The 21803-nt window shown below is 50.8% G+C and overlaps 1 protein-coding gene across 1 annotated transcript in view; it reads left to right on the top strand.

Annotated features, from left to right (window-relative positions):
• The first annotated feature begins 3289 nt into the window (after window positions 1–3289).
• Window positions 3290–21803, top strand: part of LOC149348633 (ras GTPase-activating-like protein IQGAP1) — a 31515-nt gene continuing 13001 nt past the window's right edge. Inside the window, exons 1-8 of the mRNA XM_089588231.1 lie at window positions 3290–4094; window positions 6180–6388; window positions 6663–6954; window positions 9632–10255; window positions 12901–13065; window positions 15148–15489; window positions 18961–19280; window positions 20525–20957. Of these exons, the coding sequence (XP_089444357.1) occupies window positions 3588–4094; window positions 6180–6388; window positions 6663–6954; window positions 9632–10255; window positions 12901–13065; window positions 15148–15489; window positions 18961–19280; window positions 20525–20957 (2892 nt within the window). The 5' untranslated portion in view covers window positions 3290–3587. The remainder of the gene's footprint in view (window positions 4095–6179; window positions 6389–6662; window positions 6955–9631; window positions 10256–12900; window positions 13066–15147; window positions 15490–18960; window positions 19281–20524; window positions 20958–21803) is intronic.

Genomic DNA, 21803 nt, shown 5'->3' with positions numbered 1-21803 from the left:
TTTTAAATCGAACACTAGACCAGAAAAAATTTTGCTGCTGATAGTGCATGCCAGGGTATGGTGTGGGGGGAACCATGCATGCCCTGCACAGACTGAGCGTGCTGCCACGTTTGCAGTTGGTGATTCGCTCTTGCCGTTGAACAATTTAAATGTGGCCGGGGCACTAATACTCTAACTGTGGCCAGTATCCCAAGGCTTACTCTAGTGCACCAAGAATTGGCGCGCTGACGCGCAGGGAAGACTTATGGCCGCGAGGTCCTTCATCTGACTGTGGTCTTTCTGCAGGGTGCCAGTTAACAACTTGCAAAATTCTCTAAGCTTGCCTGCAATGATTTTTTCCTCTACAAAAACTCTTGTTCACATAAGACCTTTTCGAGAGCTTGGAGCACCATCACATTGGACAATGTGGTTGCCACCTTCTGAGATCGTGCGCAGAGGGCAGTTGTCCAAATGGGCGCCTGTCCCTTAAGAGCACCTGTGTATATGTGTACATACAGCTTATCGCCAATGAAGAAAAATATGGCCTATTCTTGCGACTTTCTCGGGGATTGAAATGGAGGGCGGCTCGTTCCTCGCACCCGTGCTCGCACCTTCCATTTTTGTGTGCGGGTTGGGGGGAGGGGGTTGCAAACTCAGTCTGTGAACAAGTTTTTTGCAGAAGAAAAAACCTTTCAAGTCAGCCTTCCCGCAATTTTGCAAGTTTTTAATTGGACTCCTACCATCTGCCGCTCTCATTCAGTCGTCCTTCATTGGGCTTTTTCCTCACGCGCTGTCAGCCGCGCGGCGCCGCCATTCATGATGGGCGCTGCGCATTTATGCGCATCACACTGTACAGTATTGTGCATCTATATCGAGAAGACTTCAAAAAATTTTCTCGCCTCAACCGCTGGCTTGCTTGAGGTAAAACTGAGCGCGGAGCTACGTGTATTGTGGCCACTTTTATCTCGTAGCAAGTTTTACAATGATATTTACTTGATTCAGCCAGAAATGATGCAACTCTAACTCTGTAATTGTCTGCGCCGAGATGGACGAAGTGAAAGCCGTCAGCGCCGGATTGCCGCGAAGGGCGGCAGTGGCGCCATCAATGGACAGTCGCAGATTGTAATGCTGACCTCAGCGCCTTTCGCGTTGTGATGCTTTTGTATGCAAACAACAGGTGGCGCCACGAACGTTCTTCCGGGAAAAATCGGAGTTTGCGATTTTTGGTTTCTCAATTTCGGGGCACATGATTATGGGTTCGCATCATGCGCGGCTGAACGAAGTAAGTACTGTTGACAAGTATTCTAGTTCACTATACTGTTGACAAACTTTATACGAGACAAAAGTTGTCGCAATACCTATAGTTCTGCACGCAGTTTCAGCGTAAACGAGGCAGCGGTTGAGGCGAGAAAATTTTTTAAGTCTTTACGATAAAGAATCACAATACTGTATACTATCACCCTTTTTACCCTTATATTGGTCCTCTCAAAAAAGAGGTAAAAAAACATAAAAGAAAGAGAGAGGATGCCTGGACCAGCAGTGCTTTGCCAGGCTTAACGCCAATTCAAAATAAATGAAAAATAACTAAATGTTCCAAAGAAGAAAAAAAATTAAGCGAAAAACAGCATTAAAAAACTCATAAAAAGAAAACAAAAGTCTCGTCATAATAAGTTAGACGCAGGCAGATAGCCAAAGCACAGCGTGCAGTCCGCGGAATAAATAAAAATAAAATAGTAATAAATAAAAAGAGAAAACCCAAGTCACTGCAAAGTCATTGTCACCGTAACAGTCAAAGAAAGCACTGAGCGCCGGCCACAAAATAAAAATCAGAAAAATAAAAACATAGTCAATACAAAAGAAAAAAACCGAAGTCACAGTCACTCAGTCAAGGACACAGTCACAGTCACGCAGTCAAGACATCAAGACAGAGTCGCAGTCACACAGTCAAGGACGCAGTCACAGTCACGCCACGACAAAGCCACCTATGCTCAATAAAGGAGCACGGGGCGCTCCGCTGTGCAAAGCTTGGGGAAGAGAGATTAGAGGAAAGAGAGAAATCAGCGTGAATAATTTGGAATTGTACTACTTATGAGGTGAACCATTTGAAGGAGAAGAGCACAAGCAGCAGAGTTTCGGAGAAGGGAGGGGTAAACAGATGCATGGTGTGATGTCCGATGAGCAAAGAGATTTTAAACGAGAAACTAAAGAAGCAGTAACGGAACAGTCCCGGAAGTAATGACGGATATTTTCACATAACAATCCACAGGAACAAGTTGAAGACGGAGACAGGCCAAATCTTTTAAAATAGAACGGAAATCTACCATGCCCAGTAAGTAAAGTTATTAGAGGATTCCTGGGTAGACGAATAAGGGGAATGTTAAGTGTATCAGGGATCCAGTTGAATAGTTCAGTGCCACCATTATTCTCGCGCGAAAATATGCTCCATAAAAGAAGTGAAGAATGATGCAAACGGGAACGAACGCAACGGCGTGAAAGGGTAGAAATATGTAAACTTCCAAACTGGCCGGCACTACCAGCAGCTTGGTCGGCTAACTTGTTTCCAAAAATTCCAGAATGACCCCGGATATGAAATAAAAGAAATGGGGCTAAAGAAGACAAACGACAGAGATCTTTCTTAATTGCAATAATAGTCGGATTGTAAGAAGTAACGAAGACAGCGCAGAAAGCAGAGATAGAGAATCAGTGTAAAAATGAACAAGCGTAGAGGGAGGGTTGTGAATAGCATAAACAACAGCAGAATGAAAGGCTACAAGCTCAGCGGCATAGGCGCTAGAGGGTGGTTCTAAAGACAGACGATGTACATGGACAATATTTTGTGTAGAGCTAAGAACAACAAATGCTGCACCAGCTGAGCGAGGAGTGAAAGACCCATCAGTGTAAATATGCATGGCACGTTGACAAGAAAAGAATACAGCTTCTTGAGAACTAAGTTGAACAAAAGAAAATTTTAATTTTAATGAGGGATGGTCTGACCAGGGATCAAATAAAGGTTGAATGTGAGAGGGATCATAAAAAGTATTGCCGTACACTACGGATTGACGTAACGTGAAAAGCATAAATCTGCGCATAACTGGTCCAGATAGATAGGCAGAGGAAGAACGTTTGCAAGAACATGAAGAGCAGCGGTTCGTGTAGTATGATAGGCACCAGTAAGAGTTGAAGCGATAAAACACGATCTATCACCATCACCATCACCATCACCATCACTATCACCATCATGGTCCCAGTTCGCTATCAGAAACCTGGCGCCTCTCGTCACGTGGTCTGTCACTGTCCAATGAAAGGCCAGTCCAGCGCCCGCCGCCAAGATAAAGAAGACGTACCGAGCCAGATATCAAAACAGTGCGCCGGCCGCCACCCACGCATGCAGTTTCCCGGCCCTTCCGGCCAGCCACCAAATTCAAAACCGGGCGACGCCTACCGCTGACTCGCCGCCGCGTCCAGGACAGCCTTCGGCTTCAGCCACGTCCTTCAAGCATGGTTCGCCGTGTCGGACCAACTCGCTGACGTGAAAACACGAGGTGATCGAGGGATTCGGGAGTGGGCGTGACTAAGTAAGCGGTGTAGTTGCGTGATCGGAGACGACCATGTCTGAGGACAGCGACGAAGAGCCGCGTCCTTCTTCGGACGAGATGGACGAGAAACGACAACGGCGCATGGCCTACCTCTACCTGTGTCACCTGGAAGAGACGCGCCTGTGGCTCTCGTCGTGCATCGAGGAAGAGCTGCCCGCGGCCACCAGCCTCGAAGAGTCGTTGCGGAACGGCGTCTACCTGGCGCGCCTGTCGCACTTCTTCGCGCCCGACGAGGTGCCGCTGCGGAAGATCTACGACGCGGACCAGAGCGTGCACCGGGAACGCGGCCTGTGTTTCCGCCACACGGACAACATCAACCACTGGCTGAACGCGATGCGCACCATAGGCTTTCCCGAGCACTTCTTCCCGGACCCGTTCGACCTGTACGAGAAGAAGAACCTGCCCAAGGTCATCTACTGCCTGCACGCCCTCAGCCTGTACCTCTTCAAGTTGGGCAAGGCGCCCAGGATCGAGGACCTGATGGGCAAGCTGCGCTTCTCCGACGAGGAGGTGGAACAGGTACGACCTTGTTGGGGGGCTAGTTCATGTTTGGTATACATACTACGTTGCTCTCGGTGCAACTTTAAGGATAATCATACCCTCTCTTTGTGTCTTCATGTTGGTTAAAGCAACTTAATTGACAAACATACGGAGTAATGTGCGGGATGCGATATGATACTGGCGCAAAATGATTGCGAACGCGTTGTTGGACTGCATGTTAGTCGTAGTAAAAAACTTTTGTGCTTCTCGTTTGCATACTTTGCGAATAAGGCGGCAAATGCACCCCACTGTACGCCCCACGTAAGTGTACCAGCTCCGGGGCCAACCTAGGCCATTGGCATCGCAGATGACAGCTTCTAGAGAATGTCCATGGTCCATAGGCCATATACACGGTATTTCACGTAACTTGAACCAAGGATTTAAAAAAAGTGGTAAACCGCAGCCCGTTACGCAGAAAATCCAGTGTCGGCGTTGTGAGCGATACATATGGTGGCTCAGATAGCCACAGAGCCACACCCCCTGGAGATGCAACCAAGGCGGGCAAGCTAGGTCGCGTAACATTCGCCTAACGTTTACATTCGTGGTGCGAATTAGCGCCACCAGGGTATAGTGAATATTCTAGTACTCCGTAACCAGGCGAACTTTGATGCCAGAGAGTGTGTTTGTCTGGCTAGGGGAGACGCACGGTCACGTACAGACACGAGCAAAAGTGGAGAGACCACGCGGGAATGGTCACAGAACTGTCAGCGCTCAGGACACGCGTCTTTTGCAGGGACCTGCGCCGTGCGCCCTCCCTAACATGTTGGCCTATTCGCCGCATTTCCGTCGCACATGGCTTTTTCGGCAGAGAATTTCAAGATGCCGCTCTTCGCTTCCGCGGTGGCAGACTGCCTGGGCGAGCAAGATAACGCCCGCGCGAGCCGTTTTATCAAGAATCGTAAGACGTAACCGCGGCACACCATTGCGCGTTCGTTCTGCATGCCGTACAATGCAACGAGCGGATGACACTGGATAGTGGCCATTCCCAGGTAACGAAGTTGTGGAGGGAAATCTAGATAAGCCATTTTCGCCGTTTGTGCAGTTAGGCTATTGCTTGCGCTGGAAAACACGGCATGAAATATTTAGCGCGTGATCAACTGTGGCGAGAATATTTATGCAAAGATACCGACTTGATAATAGTAAATAGCGCCTGAAAACGTTAGGAAGGCTGTACCTTCCTTTGTAGCTGTGTGGTTACTACTGTATGGACGTTACTGAGTAATCACTGCAATGCCTGACATCTGCTGCACCATGGTGTAAACATATGCAGTCTAACGTTTTAAGGCGGAGGCAGTATGGCCTACTCTCTTCAGAATTCGCCCCGGGCAGACCGTCACCACAGTGCCTCCATGGCTGCGTCCTCGTCTAGGCGATGACTACTATTCTTAAGTCGGGAGGGCCGCCGCGGTGGCTCAGTGGTTATGGCGCTCGGCTGCTGATTCGAAAGACGCCGGTTCGATCCCGGCCGCGGCGGTCGAATTTCGATGGAGGGGAAATTCTAGAGGCCCGTCTACTGTGCGATGTCAGTACACGTTAAAGAACCCCAGGTGGTCGAAATTTCCGGAGCCCTTCACTATGGCGTCCCTCATAGCCTTAGTTCCTTGGGGACGTTAAACCCCAATAAACCAAACACAGCGCAGTTCTCTTTTACGGCCATTCAGCTTCTGCACTTCATCTTGAAATGAGCCTTCTGTGCCTGTAAACTGCATTCACCGATCTTCCAACTCAGAAGTGAAAATGGGGGGGAGGGGCTTCCGAATTTTCAATGCGGCGTCAAAAAAAATGACCGCCGTTGGCACAGGATACGGTTCACTGGAGACTGGTGGTAAATGTTTCTTTCCTGGCAGTGGACATCCTCTTTGATGATCGCATGGCGACTACCCAATGAGCACAAAAACTCTCTAGAATGTCTTGCGGACGTCCATGGGACGTCCAAGGTAGTTTCGATGACAACTGAGTGCATCCCTCACACATCGCATCTGTGCGCCCCGTGCTGCTGTTCCGTTTTTCCCATGCGCACCCTGGCGGTGTGGTGGTGAAACTCGAGCGTTCTGCATTGAACAGGTGCGGCGCAGCCTGTTGCTGAACGCCGAGGTGCCCATGCCGGAGTTCAGCCTCATCGACGGCATACTGGCCAAAGAGACGAGCGCCGACTCGGCGGCCGTCATCGCCATCAACACAGCCATCGATCGGGGCGAGGTGGACTTGCTCTTCGATGCGCTGTCAGCGCCCGCCGCCCAGCTCAGGGGCGTCCGCCACGAGAACGTCGCCAGGTATACAGACGCAGTGGCCTGTTCAAGGGATGGCCGGGAGTCGCATGACGTCGCATGCAACCATTTGCGCGAGAGACTTGCACCTGACGTAGGAACGAGACGCAAAAATGAAAATTGTTTACAAGAGTGTAAATACCGACTCGCTTTTGAAGACTCGCACGCTAAATGAACACCCAATGACATTTACTCTACATAAAGTTCGCATTTTGCTTGATTTCAAAACCGTTTCATGGGCCCTTTAACAACTGCGAGACGAACTCGCCCTCTGGCTCAGGTACCGGGAAGTTCTGGAGCGCGCCAAGGCGTCGAAGCTGAAGCAACGTGCCATGAGGCGCCTCGAAGGTACCGGCGAGGAGGTCCACGAGGACGAGGACATGTACGACCGGTTGCTCAGCCTGGCCGAGGTGCAGGGCTACCTTCTGGAGACCAACGTCAATGTGCTGCTAGGCCAGATAGAGGCCGCCATGGAGGACGACGATGTGAACCTCTTCGGCGAGCTGCTGATCCTGAGGAAAGACCTGGGCGTCCACGACATCGTGCCGGAGAACGTGCCAGCCTACTTCCAGGTCTGTACCATTGTCTTGTTATAGGCGTTGCTTCTCCAATGTGTGTAGGACGCCACTTTGTATGGCTGGCAATAATATTCAATCCCAAGCCACCAGCATGAAATTGACTCGGATAGGGGATCAAACGCATGTTATGTTTCTGAAAAATCTACTCGGGCACAACGTTCTATGGTTATACTTTTATTTGTTTGGGCTTTAACAAAAATAGCTTTAACGCCGTTAAACAGAGTATTTCAGACATGGCAGTTGCGCGAAACACACACACACAAGACAGGTTACGGGACGAGCGCAAACTTACAACTGATTTTATTCAAAATACAAGGCACATATTTAAAGGAAGAAAATAGAATGCACTTTGAGCATGCGCATCGAAATTATACATCATGTGGCAATCAGAAGCATACCAAGGTCTGAACTTACATCGTCTTATCGAGAAAGGCTACCTCACTATTGTACAGTGCAACCGAAGAATCACTGATACATGCTTGTCCTCTTTTCTTTATGAAATACGCTTCCATCACTTCACGTGCAATTGAATCTCGACTTTTGCCCAGAACTCTGACCTCATTAAGCCGTGGCCGACAGTGACTGCAGGACAGGCAGTGCTTTGCCAAATTTGATCTCTCCCCCGTTGTTAGCGATAACCCATGTTCCCGTGCACGATCGTTCAAGCAGCGTCCAGTCTGGCCTACGTACGTTTTTCCACAAGTCAGTGGTATTTCGTAGACAAATCCGACGGCGCATTCTGCAAAGGGCCAAGAAGCACGCTAGGCCCTTTGCAGAATGCGCCGTCGGAGTTGTCTACGAAATACCACTGACTTGTGGAAAAACGTACGTAGGCCAGACTGGACGCTGCTTGAACGATCGCGCACGGGAATAAGGGTTATCGCTGACAACGGGGGAGGGATCAAATTTGGCAAAGCATTGCCTGTCCTGCAGTCACTGTCGGCCACGGCTTAATGAGGTCAGAGTTCTGGGCAAAAGTCGAGATTCAATTGCACGTTAAGTGATGGAAGCGTATTTCATAAAGAAAAGAGGACAAGCATGTATCAGTGATTCTTCGGTTGCACTGTACAATAGTGAGGTAGCCTTTCTCGATAAGACGATGTAAGCTCAGACCTTGGTATGCTACTGATTGCCACATGATGTATAATTTCGATGCGCATGCTCAAAGTGCATTCTATTTTCTTCCTTTAAATATGTGCCTTAATTGTATTTTGAATAAAATCAGTTGTAAGTTTGCGCTCGTCCCGTAATCTGTCTTTTGTGTGTGTGTGTGTGTGTGTGTGTGTGTGTGTGTGTGTGTGTGTGTGTGTGTGTGTGTGTGTGTGTGTGTGTGTGTGTGTGTGTGTGTGTGTGTGTGTGTGTGTGTGTGTGTGTGTGTGTGTGTGTGTGTGTGTGTGTGTGTGTGTGTGTGTGTGTGTGTGTGTGTGTGTGTGTGTGTGTGTGTGTGTGTGTGTGTGTGTGTGTGTGTGTGTGTGTGTGTGTGTGTGTGTGTGTGTGTGTGTGTGTGTGTGTGTGTGTGTGTGTGTGTGTGTGTGTGTGTGTGTGTGTGTGTGTGTGTGTGTGTGTGTGTGTGTGTGTGTGTGTGTGTGTGTGTGTGTGTGTGTGTGTGTGTGTGTGTGTGTGTGTGTGTGTGTGTGTGTGTGTGTGTGTGTGTGTGTGTGTGTGTGTGTGTGTGTGTGTGTGTGTGTGTGTGTGTGTGTGTGTGTGTGTGTGTGTGTGTGTGTGTGTGTGTGTGTGTGTGTGTGTGTGTGTGTGTGTGTGTGTGTGTGTGTGTGTGTGTGTGTGTGTGTGTGTGTGTGTGTGTGTGTGTGTGTGTGTGTGTGTGTGTGTGTGTGTGTGTGTGTGTGTGTGTGTGTGTGTGTGTGTGTGTGTGTGTGTGTGTGTGTGTGTGTGTGTGTGTGTGTGTGTGTGTGTGTGTGTGTGTGTGTGTGTGTGTGTGTGTGTGTGTGTGTGTGTGTGTGTGTGTGTGTGTGTGTGTGTGTGTGTGTGTGTGTGTGTGTGTGTGTGTGTGTGTGTGTGTGTGTGTGTGTGTGTGTGTGTGTGTGTGTGTGTGTGTGTGTGTGTGTGTGTGTGTGTGTGTGTGTGTGTGTGTGTGTGTGTGTGTGTGTGTGTGTGTGTGTGTGTGTGTGTGTGTGTGTGTGTGTGTGTGTGTGTGTGTGTGTGTGTGTGTGTGTGTGTGTGTGTGTGTGTGTGTGTGTCGCGCAACTGCCATGTCTGAAGTATTAAACCAACTAGCCCGACAACACGTTCTACTTAAACAGAGTATGGCGTGTGAAAGCACTTGGTTTCGAATTAGCTTGACTATTGCCTAGACGCTGCCTTACATTGTCTTCCAAGACAATATCTTCTAAACTTTCGTACCTCGTGACCTTCCCCTAGCCGCACCGTATCCAAGCCATTTCATCTCAAGGGTCAAAGGTCAGAGACCCATCGGGTTTTTCATGATTCCTAGTGAAGTTGCGCGTTCTCACTAAAAATGAAGCAGCAGTATCAGCTACGTGCCTCACTCCAGAGATGTGTGCTCGGCTGGTGAGCACGTAATAACAGTACGCTTGTGGAAGCCGCTGCCTTGCACTCTTGTCCGCAGTGCTGCGGAAGACTGTTAGTGTATCAACAAGCATTCGTGACACATAGGAGTGGCCGCTTCTGCGCGCCTTGCATCTACAAACAGGTCCTGACCAAGATCAAGGAGGACGCCTGCGCCTCCAACAGCGCCTTCACCCTGTCCAGGAGCGACTTGCAGGTGGCTGTGCTGCTGGCAAACGAGAAGGTCGAAGAGGAGTCCCAGCTGGAAGCCGCCATCGAGTCCATCAACATGTGCCTGGACTGCGGTCGCCCCGACGACACCCTCGAGGCACTCCGAGACCCCTCGGCCCGGCTACCCCGAGTCTACCCGCTGGCGGCCTCGCTGTACCACAAGGAGTTCTCCTTCATCAGACACGAGGCGGGCCACAACCTGAGCCACGACGAACTCATCGGGGGCGTCCGCATCCTCAACGCCATAGCCGAGGTGAACTTCGCCCTGAAGGCGGGCGGCGCCTTCGACGTCACCGCGTGCCTCTCCGACCAGCACGCGCACATCGCCGACGTGCGGCCCCTGTGTCGCGAACGCTACGAGAGCGCGCTTCGGGAGGCGCTCGCGGAGAAGAACCGCTCGGACGCCGCCGGCGCCTTCCTCACGCACACGGAGATCCAGGGGATCGTGCATGGGGTGAACGTGCTGGAGGATGGCGAGGCAGTCCGGGAGGACGCCATGGACCGCATAAACCGCGCCGTGGCATTGGGGGACGCTCAGGTCAGTGCCTCACGCCCATTGGTGCGTAGTAGGAAGCCTAGCTGGGCGTAGGTGACCGCCTTCCCCTACTATACCACAGGAAAGGTATACCCGAAGCAATTGAAGTAGCAAGGCACCAAGTTCAGACTATTCTTTTCACCGAGAACAGTGCTCATGCCCTCAGGAACACAGAATCCGAGATAAGCCCCAGTATGTGCTTGGAAGAGTATCAGACCATTGCATTTCGCTTAGTTTCGGTTTCCGCATGCTGTGACGTCAGAAGAGGCGAGAACCCTACGGGACGCGCTGGCGGAACTGACGCGTTCGCTGCTCCGTCGTCTGATGCAGATCAGAAACGCCAAGACGTTTTGTCGTCATAGGGACCTACGTGTACCTTTATCAGCCAGAAAAAAAAAGTTCTCCGTACTCTTTTTTTATAAAAAAAGACAGTGCACTGAATCTTGGTAGTGACTGGGCAGCGTAGGATGATGCATGCATAAAAGTCAATTAGTTTCTTTTTCTTTCCTTGTACCACGATTTAATGAGTTTATGCTTATTCCTTCATCACGCCGCAATGTCGGAAAGAATCAGTGTCGCTGGCGTCGTTGGCGTGAGTGCCGTTATGCCTATTACTCCAAACTTGCCAGCCCGCGTGCTGCCCACCAAAGCATAGAGTTAATATAACCAGCACCCAAGAAATGGGTGCACATGAAACACCACGCAAATAAACACATAGGCTGAAGCCATACTCATCGGTCCTTTGGCATCGCCTCGCTCTTGTTCACAAGCTTGACGGAGGTCGACAAAATGTCCGCGAATACTCCCCCATTGCCCTTGTCGCCATTTTGTTATTCATGGAGCACAATGAAAGTTCAGTGTACCAACGAAATTCCACGCGCGTCTCATGGGCTTATCGACACCAGTTCCTGCCTGCACTGCTGAAGCTATACGCATTGAAAAGCTAAATGACGCCCTTGATGCCACGTGAATACCAGCTGAAGATAACCACTGGCGAGTCTATCCGGATCTTCATTACCTCTGCAGACTCATATGGCAACTGTGCTCATATCTGTGGACCTCCTATTTTTAGATGCTAGATCACATGTCGCTGTAAGCAGATGCACGTGCACGTAATGAACAAGCGGCGACGCTATAATTATTCGAGTCTTTAGTAGGATACAACTTCTAAATACAGCAGTTGCTAACACTGGGCCGCAGTCCGCGGCGTCTTGTATTACTGCACTGGCCAATCGCAACTGTAAACGAAACCAATTTTTTTAATGTTTGACTATATCAGACAATCGACGTATAAAAATTCTACAGTTCATAATTTTTCTCTTGTGTTAAGCTTCTTGTTTACGTAACAAGAAACGTTTAAGCGAAGAACTACTTCTTTGTCGTGGAGGAATTCTGTCCGCGGAGGCTGAATGTGGGCGGAGCTTCACTGCAGATTTAAAGGGCCCCTGCCCACCCCCGGGCAGCAGACACTCTCTACCTCTTTGAGCGAGCCTCCTCTCCTTCCATTCCCTCCTCGAAATTCTTCTCTCCCGCTCCTCGTCGAGTAGGCTCGGCAAGGCAAAATCACCCCTTCGTTCTCCGACGTAAGCCGGAGGCGTGGTGTCTGTGGAGTGCGTCACAGGGTACGTCATGGCCCCGCCTTCAATAGAATTCTTTTCTTGGTTTTTGCTGCTGGGTCTGTTCGAGGGGAGGGGGGGGGGGTGCGCTGCGGGCGCGCACACTGAACGATCGAGAGGCGTGATCGGCTCGACCACCTAGACTTGTTAGCGAGCGCATCCTTTCATACATCTGTTTGTCATTCCCAGTTAACGAGCCACCTTATCATTTTTTTAGGCCTCCCCACCGCTTCACGAGCGGAGGGGCGGAAGTCGGTTCTGTTCGAAACACACGGCGAAGTGCGGGCCCGGCAACCGCCCGTTTGCTTTTCTTCATCTGTGTTTGTGTTCTGTGTGTTTGTGTCTTTTCTCCGCTCCGAAGCCCATGTCGTTCATTGGAGTCAAGGCGTACGCAAGATGCTTGAAGGATAAGCGGTGTCTGTGCGGAGCGGTCAAGTGGGCGAGCGAGGGAAAGGCTCTGCTGCACTACAAAACCTTGTTTTGGGGGGCTTGCATAGAAGAAAAAAAAACTGAGAAGGGAGCGCGCACGCAGAGCGTCTCGTGACGTGATCACGGCGGCGGGGGGGACCAACTCCCTCAGTTTTACTATTTTTTTACTTTTTATGGCTAGGGTTCAAGGCTGTCGCCGCACGCTCCCTCCGCAGTTTTTTTTTTGTTCCTTCATGCGGGTTAGGCATGAGCCAGAACAGAAGGCGCTCCGGAAAGCGTTGTGCAGACGACGCGACGCCAAGGCTACGCCCAACCTTCTCCCGTCAGTCAGAACGATGCATGCACCAATGGAGTGCCTTTAGCGAAAGTAACCCCCCATGACGTCAACGGGGTTCAGAGTAGTGGGGCGGGCCGTTTTTGTTGAAGGAAAGAACGAGCGGGCTTTGATTTGAATTTTCGCAGCTTTTCGGGGCGCGCATGGCTCTAGTATTTTGCAGAGGTTATCTTCGATGCCTCATCTATGCAGTGGGCTTGTTTTTCAAAAATGTCCGGACCCTGGGCAGTGGCCCTTTAAGTTGTATCCGACTGTGTGTCTGTCCGCAGGCGACCATGGAGGCGCTCCTGGCGCCAGCTGCGGCCATCACGCACCTGAGCCGGGAGCATCTACTTCTGTACCAGGAGCTGCTGGCAGTCAAGCTGCGGTCTCTGGAAGACAACAAACGGCTGTGCGCCGAAGACGTGCAGGAGGCCGTCAACACCGCGAACCAGGTATAGAGGCCACAATGCGTGGAACACATACAGGGTGTTTCACATAACTTGAACCAAGGATTTAAAAAAAGCGGTAAACCGCAGCCCGCTGAAACCAACGATACATTGTTCGCCATCATGTGGCGCTCCTCAGAATAGTTTTTTTATTGCGCTTAATTAGCTTATTACCTGAGATGAATTATGGAAATTTTCAAATATTAATTTTAGGGCCAAGACCGTTACGTTAGGTTGTAGAGCAGGTTTATAAACAACCGAACCAGTTTATTGTAGTACCGTATCTCCTACTGGGTCCTTTTTTTTCCGGCATCTAAAGAAAGCCCGCAAAATATGAAAAAATACCACGTGACTGCGCTCGTGCGCTAAAAAAAGGAAAAAAGTTCCACGTAGGAGGTACGATGCTGCAATAAACTGCATCGGTTGTTTATAAACCTGCTCTACAACCTAACGTAACGGTCTTGGCACTAAAATTAATATTTCAAAATTTGCATAATTCATCTTAGTCAATTAACTAATTAGGCGCAATAAAAATATTCAGAGAAGCGTCACATGATCGCAAACAATGTATCGTTGGTTTCAGCGGGCTGCGGTCTACCGCTTTTTAAATCCTTGGTTCAAATTACATGAATCACCCTGTATATTTGTTTCTTAGCACTGACAAGGGAAAGGACGGTATTATCAGGTAAGGTGCCGTAACTGGCCCCCCTGAATAATTGGTTATCTAACCCCTGTAGAGGCAAGGAAAAGACGGAAGACTGAGCAGCATAAGCAGCATAACCCCTTGTGGGCACGGCGTCTACGTTTGTACATGCGACTCAATTTTTCTCAAAGCGTCTATAGTCGGGCACAGCTTAACTCTGCACTGAAGCTCCGCCCACATTCAGGACGGGCACGGGGAATTAGGTTCAGAAGTACGGCGAGCGTTTGTGGCATATGAAGATTTCTAGCCGCGCCTCCCCCTGTGACGTAAAACGGAGAATCTGGGCAAAACTTCTCATCGCGCGTTCCCATGTGGCTTTAGGTGGGATGGGGCGCGGCGGCATGTAGGAGTTGAGGGGGCGAGGAGGAGCATAATTTTTGATCGACCGTATGCTGTCCGGTGACGAGTGATGACACACCAATCGCTCGCGCTCTTCTCCTAATCTTACTAAATGTCATTTCATGGTCCGTTTAGGGTCGTGTTGAGCATAACACCATTGGACTTGTGATCTGCACGGCCGCTCTGGATGGGATATCATGGGATGAATGGATAGATGGAAGATATGGACGTACCCTTGGAAACGAGACGTTGGCAGTTGCCACCTTGTTCGGCTTTTTTTTGTCTTTATATTTCTTTAACGGTGCTCTCGGTCTATAAACTCCATTTTTTTTAAATACAGTTTTTAAGCCTGCACTTATACACCTCTTTGCTTTTGAATCACCAATCTCCCAATCGCTTTTGGCTAACTTAAACAGTGGCCCGCTCCGAAACGGAAGTGAGAACAAATTTTTCAAGATTGTCCGATGGTGAAGGCTGACACGGATGACAAAGACAGAGGGTGAATACTCAACAGTGACGAAGAATCTGGGGTAGATTGGTTTATGGTTTCAACTCAGGCTATGAGAGACGCCGTAGAGAAGGGCTCCGGAAATTTTGACCACATTGGTTTATGGTTTCAACTCAGGCTATGAGAGACGCCGTAGTGAAGGGCTCCGGAAATTTCGACCACCCTAAATGGCCGGAGCCCTTCACTACGGCGTCTCTCAGCCTGAGTTGAAACCATAAACCAATCTACCCCAGATTCTTGAACACTTGAGTATTCACCCTCTTTCTTTGTCAATCAAATTTCGACCACTTGGGGTGGTCGAAATTTCTGCAGCCCTTCACTACGGCGTCTCTCATAGCCTGAGTTGAAACCATAAACCAATCTACCCCAGGTTCTTGGGCACTGTTGAGTATTTACCCTCTGTCTTTGTCATCCGTGTTAGCCTTCACCATCGGTACTTCGATAATCTTGAAAACTTCTTGTTCCCACTTGTGTTTCGGAACGGGCCACTCTTACACAAAGCACCATTCTCACTACGAGTCCGCCTTTCGTCGCGCAGCTCGCAGTGGAGGCGACCAACATGTGCATCGGCCTGGCCACACTCAACGTGGGCGTCTGCACCGAGAACGCCGAGAACGTGCGCGGCGGCCTGGAGAGCCTCAAGGTGGCGCCCCTGTTCTGCGGCGGCGACGACGGGGCCGTCACGGAGGCCTACCTGCGCGAGCTGCGCGAGTTGTACCTCGAGAAGCGGGCGCCGTTCGCCTTCGAGCCCATCGAGTGGTTCACCTACTTGGTGCGGCCGGGGCTCTACTTCAACATGAACGTGGTGAAGTTCCGCAGCGAGTGGTCCCTGACGCCCAAGGCCAACTACCTGTGCTTCCTTTCCCAGGACGACGTGCGGGTATGCCGGCATAGGCGCGCAGGTCTCTTTTGCATGCTGTTCTCTCTTCAATGCTAATAGTAATCCATCCCAACTTCCATGGTGGCATGCATGGTTACGGCATTCTAGTGTCACTGGAACAGTGAACCTTTTCACTGATGCAAGAGAACGGCGGTGCATCTGCGACAACACGACAAAAAGAACGACACATGCGCACAAACGAGCGGATTAACGACATTGTAGCCGAAACCAAGAGGAAGAAGTGAGCTTGAGCAGAGCATGCAATGAGAAGGCAAGATAACCGCTGGTCCTCAACGGTAACGGAGTGGATTCCAAGGGAAGGAAAGCGTAGCAGGGGCGGCAGAAAGTTAGGTGGGCGGATGAGATTAATAAGTTTGCGGGGTACGGTGGCCGCAACTGGCAATGAACAGTTGAACTGAAATTAACATGCAGAAAACCAAAGTAATGTTCAACAGCCTAGGAAGGGAACAGCAGTTCGCAATTGGTAGCGATGTGCTGGAAGTAGTAAGAGAATATGTCTACTTAGGGCAGGCAGTGACCGCTGATCCGGATCATAAGAGGGAAATATGGCAGGTTCTGTCAGATCATGAATGGCAGCTTACCAATATCCCTCAAGAGAAAAGTATACAACAGCTGTATCTTACCGGTACTCGCCTATGGGGCAGAAACGTGGAGGCTAACAAAGAGGGTTCAGCTTAAGTTAAGGACAACGCAGCGAGCTATGGAAAGAAAAATAGGTGTAACGTTAAGAGATCGGAAGCGGGCGGAGTGGGTGAGGGAACAAACGCGGGTTAATGACATCCGAGTTGAAATCAAGAGGAAGAATTGGGCTTGGACAAGGCATGTAATGCGAAGGCAAGATAACCGCTGGTCCTTAAGGGTAACGGAGTGGATTCCAAGGGAAGGGAAGCGCAGCAGGGCGGAAGTTAGGTGGGCGGATGAGATTAAGAAGTTTGCGGGGTACGGTGGCCGCAGCTGGCAAAGAACAGGGTTAATTACAGAGACATGGGAGAGGCCGTTGTCCTGCAGTGGGTGTGGTCAGGCTGATGACGATGGTGACGTTCACACATTTCAAAATGCTGCAGTTTTTTCCAGTGACCCTGCGCTCTTGGGATGCTCCGTCCAGTGTAGCGAGATCGAATCCCGGCTGTGGCGGCTGAACATCCACGTACTGATTTTTTGGATTGTTTTTGGGCCGGAATGATGCCTACGACGTTAGTAAATATGAACCACCTCATGGAATTCGATGAATAATTTGTAATTTAATTTCTTTTCGTCTGTAGTTTCGGTTTCGGTTGCTAGACGGTTACGACGTTACAGTTGAGCATGAGATCACGTGCGACATACAGTAACTGCAGCGTGAGTTTGAACTAATTACGACGACAAACTGCTGCAGAAATCGTAATGGCAGCGAGTGAAGATAGTTATTATACTGCAGTTTCTGTATGCCTCAGACGATCTCATGCTAACTCGTCATACCTGTCTTTTGACTGTTGAAATTGTAACATCATTGCAGAATAAGTTCATAAATTGCGTAGTGAGCGTGGACGAATGCCACCTGCTGTTTGCTAAAACCTCAAGCATCATTTGGAAACAAGTGCCCTACGAAAATTTTGATGAACACTTAATCGCTAGTCCTGCACCGTGGCGTCTCGTAATTCGCGTGCAGCCTCCGAATGTTAAACCTCGCATGTCGTGTCATGTCGTGTCCTGCCATGTGCATGCCATACACGTATTCCATGTCGTGCCCTGCCATGTGCATGCCATACACGTATTCCATGTCGTGCCCTTCCATGTGCATGCCATATACGTATTCCATGTCGTGCCCCGCCATGTGCATGCCATATACGTATTCCATGTCGTGCCCCGCCATGTGCATGCCATATACGTATTCCATGTCTTGCCCCGCCATGTGCGTGCCATAAACGTATTCCATGTCTTGCCCCGCCATGTGCGTGCCATAAACGTATTCCATGTCTTGCCCCGCCATGTGCGTGCCATAAACGTATTCCATGTCTTGCCCCGCCATGTGCGTGCCATAAACGTATTCCATGTCTTGCCCCGCCATGTGCGTGCCATAAACGTATTCCATGTCTTGCCCCGCCATGTGCGTGCCATAAACGTATTCCATGTCTTGCCCCGCCATGTGCGTGCCATAAACGTATTCCATGTCTTGCCCCGCCATGTGCGTGCCATAAACGTATTCCATGTCTTGCCCCGCCATGTGCGTGCCATAAACGTATTCCATGTCTTGCCCCGCCATGTGCGTGCCATAAACGTATTCCATGTCTTGCCCCGCCATGTGCGTGCCATAAACGTATTCCATGTCTTGCCCCGCCATGTGCGTGCCATAAACGTATTCCATGTCTTGCCCCGCCATGTGCGTGCCATAAACGTATTCCATGTCTTGCCCCGCCATGTGCGTGCCATAAACGTATTCCATGTCTTGCCCCGCCATGTGCGTGCCATAAACGTATTCCATGTCTTGCCCCGCCATGTGCGTGCCATAAACGTATTCCATGTCTTGCCCCGCCATGTGCGTGCCATAAACGTATTCCATGTCTTGCCCCGCCATGTGCGTGCCATAAACGTATTCCATGTCTTGCCCCGCCATGTGCGTGCCATAAACGTATTCCATGTCTTGCCCCGCCATGTGCGTGCCATAAACGTATTCCATGTCTTGCCCCGCCATGTGCGTGCCATAAACGTATTCCATGTCGTGCCCCGCCATGTGCGTGCCATAAACGTATTCCATGTCGTGCCCCGCCATGTGCGTGCCATAAACGTATTCCATGTCGTGCCCCGCCATGTGCGTGCCATAAACGTATTCCATGTCGTGCCCCGCCATGTGCGTGCCATAAACGTATTCCATGTCGTGCCCCGCCATGTGCGTGCCATAAACGTATTCATGTCGTGCCCCGCCATGTGCGTGCCATATACGTATTCATGTCGTGCCCCGCCATGTGCGTGCCATATACGTATTCCATGTCGTGCCCTGCCATGTGCGTGCCATATACGTATTCCATGTCGTGCCCTGCCATGTGCGTGCCATATACGTATTCCATGTCGTGCCCTGCCATGTGCGTGCCATATACGTATTCCATGTCGTGCCCTGCCATGTGCGTGCCATATACGTATTCCATGTCGTGCCCTGCCATGTGCGTGCCATATACGTATTCCATGTCGTGCCCTGCCATGTGCGTGCCATATACGTATTCCATGTCGTGCCCTGCCATGTGCGTGCCATATACGTATTCCATGTCGTGCCCTGCCATGTGCGTGCCATATACGTATTCCATGTCGTGCCATTCCATGCGCGTGCCATATACGTATTCCATGTCGTGCCATTCCATGCGCGTGCCATATACGTATTCCATGTCGTGCCCTGCCATGTGCGTGCCATATACGTATTCCATGTCTTTGCCCTGCCATGTGCGTGCCATGTATACCTTACCGTTTCTTGCTTTGCAGGACACCGTACTCCGCGTCAACGAGCGGCTGGAGGAAGAGCGCACCATCGCGCGGCTGACGCCCCTGCTGACGCGGCTGCAGGCCCAGGCCAGGGGCTTCCTCATCCGCTGCGCGGTGCGCGACCAGTGCGCGTTCTACCGCCAGCACCTGGGGCAGATTGTGCGCCTTCAGGCCTGGTTCCGGTCGGTGCGGCAGCGACGGCGGTACCGCAGGATGCTGTACGAGCTCCAGGCCCTGGTGCCGTTCATCGTGCGCCTGCAGTCCTACGCCCGCGGCTACCTGGCGCGGAGGAGAGTCTTGGACCTCTACGAGCACTACAGGTTGGGGGCCGCCTCAGGGGCGCTTTTCTACTATAGGCTTCCTTTGACTGTGAAGCACATAGACTGAAATGTGTGTGTGTGTGGTGGGGGGGGGTCATTGGTGGGCCCATGCTGACCGGTTAATGAGCGCTCTGGAGAAGGTTACCTCTGCGCCCATATGAATTATGTGGCCGTGGTAGCGTGCGCTCCGGCGTGAGATCGGTCGTACTACTGTGGTCAATTTTTCGCCGTGTGGGACGATGAACAACCTGAGTTTAATTTTAACTTGCTTACGAGGAGAAAAAAAAACCTTCGAACAGTTGGCCATTCTTCGAGTTGGCATTCATTCCGGTGGTTCTTTTCTCTTGCCTCCCCCACTAATACGCGGTTGTGCAGCAGTTGATCGTTTATATTCGTAGATACTAAAAGCACTGCCGGAAGTTTTCACATAACCGTTGGTCCGGCTAGTAGTGACCACGTGCATTTGATGTACACAGCTGGGGGGTGTTTCGAAAGATAACATAATTACTAGCGCGTAACAACGACAGACATCACAAACGCTAGGGTGTATTAGTACGTTTGGTGCTAGCTGTATGTTGGTGCTGCCTTTGAAGCGAAAAGCTTCACTAGGCTAGTCAACACCGGGTCTGGCGTATGCTCCGTGATCAGAATTAACCCCGGCTGTGCGTGCGCCACGGTGTAAGTGGCGTGCGCAGAACCGAGTGACGTCACAGAGGAGGCGCAGGTGGTCGGAGCGGCCGCCGCCGCGACTCCGCCGCCTGACCTTTCGGCACAGCCGCGTGCTACTGCGCATGTGCGCCGCCTCCTCACCGTCACTACTACTGCGCGCTCGCCTCCTCGCCACCGTTTGAACTTTCGTTGCAGCTGCGTGTATACCACAGTTACTACGCATGCGGAAAGAGGGCTATATAACGCGCGTGCCTGCACCGTTATCGTGGTGCTCCCAGTGCAATGTGCGCGAACTGAGACATCCATGACGTCAAACAAAGCATAACTGCAGCTTTTCGCTTGTATATCCAGGCTTAACCAGAGCTAAGCCACTGCCAATTTTTTTTTCTGTCGTAGCTACGAAGAGGACACCTTGTTGCTCACTAGCTACAATGCCTTCTCTCTCTCATGCTTTTTAGTTCGTGGCATACAGACGACCCCGATGCAGTGTAACTCGCAGGAAGATCAATATACACAACTAGTAGCTGTAGAACAATAAAAATGTGATAGTCTTCCCTTGTCAACCGCGAACACAGGGGCCGCGAGGACGAGATCACGTTCGTCCAGACCCGCTACCGGGGCCACCGGGCGTACGCCGACTACCAGCTGATCACCAAGGCGACGCCCACGGTGCCGGTGCTGCAGAGGTTCCTGCACATGCTGGACATCAGCGAGCACGACCTGTCCGAGGAGATGGAGCTGCAGCGCGTGAAGGAGAAGGTGGTGGCCACCATCCGACACAACCAGGCGCTGGAGAAGGAGGTCTTCCAGATGGACATCCGCATTGGGCTGCTGGTGCGCAACTGCATCACGCTCGAGGACGTCATGTGCCACGGCTCCAAGCGGGACACCACGCTGGCTGCCGTCAAGTCCGACTGGCTGCACAGCTCCGGCCGCGGGCTGACGGCGCTGAGCCGCCGAAGCCGTCAGAGGCTGGAGGCCTACCAACACATCTTCTACATGCTCCAGGTCGGTGTACGGGGCGAGCAGTTCAGGCACAGTTCGATCTAACAGAAGCTGATTTGAAACGCTATATTGTTATTTTAAAGCAGGCCTGGGTCTGGTTAGGAGGGCCATGAAGGCTAAAAATGTCCGGCGTCGGCTTTGTGGCAAGCCCACCTGCCCACCATGGCAGGCTGTATTCCTCTCTCCACCTGTTCCCTGCAATCGTCCCCCTCCCCGTATCCACTTGTAGGGGAAAGGACGGAGACGCCGGACTAGCAATGACTCGGCAATAATGAATAAAAGCAGCGATTGCATATAGAAAATGAATACATCAGAAATAGAATCTGAATCGGGATATTGCCACGTATCATTGTAGTGTCCAAGGCTGCAGGAAAGGGGTGTTTTCATTTTTGTTCGTGACGTGAGAAGCAACGGGACTAATCTCGATTGATCGCAGCCATGAAGAGCTGCGTCTACGTTTTTCCAGATTACTGTAGATAATCTTGTCCTGCTATCTGGAAGTTTCCTTGCCGGCTTTAAATTGAGCGATGCCGTGAGCGCCGGGCATTCGTAGTTCGAGGACTGACGAGCACGTTTGTTGCTTACGCCGCCGCCGAGTGATTCAGTTCTTTTGCAGGCGCCAGTCAGCCCAAATAAAGAACATCGTTTGCAAGTCTTGTTGGTGTCTTCCTGACCGCTGCACTGCCGTCACTACAACGTGACAATACATTGGTGAAGGGAAGACAACGAGATGGAATAATAGCGAGTGAAAGAAATAAGCAATCGCATTTCTTACGCATCAGTCGAATTGATCACCCTCAGTTTTATTTTACCGTCCTATTCGCCTTCGGCTTAGGACAGGATTAAATG

This window comes from Amblyomma mixtum, chromosome 4 (genome assembly GCF_055824585.1).
Source record: "Amblyomma mixtum isolate Tamu chromosome 4, ASM5582458v1, whole genome shotgun sequence".
In the NCBI taxonomy this organism is placed as follows: Eukaryota; Metazoa; Arthropoda; class Arachnida; order Ixodida; family Ixodidae; genus Amblyomma; species Amblyomma mixtum.
The sequence above is the reverse complement of the archived record's forward strand: the minus strand, read 5'-3'. Positions and strand labels throughout refer to the sequence as shown.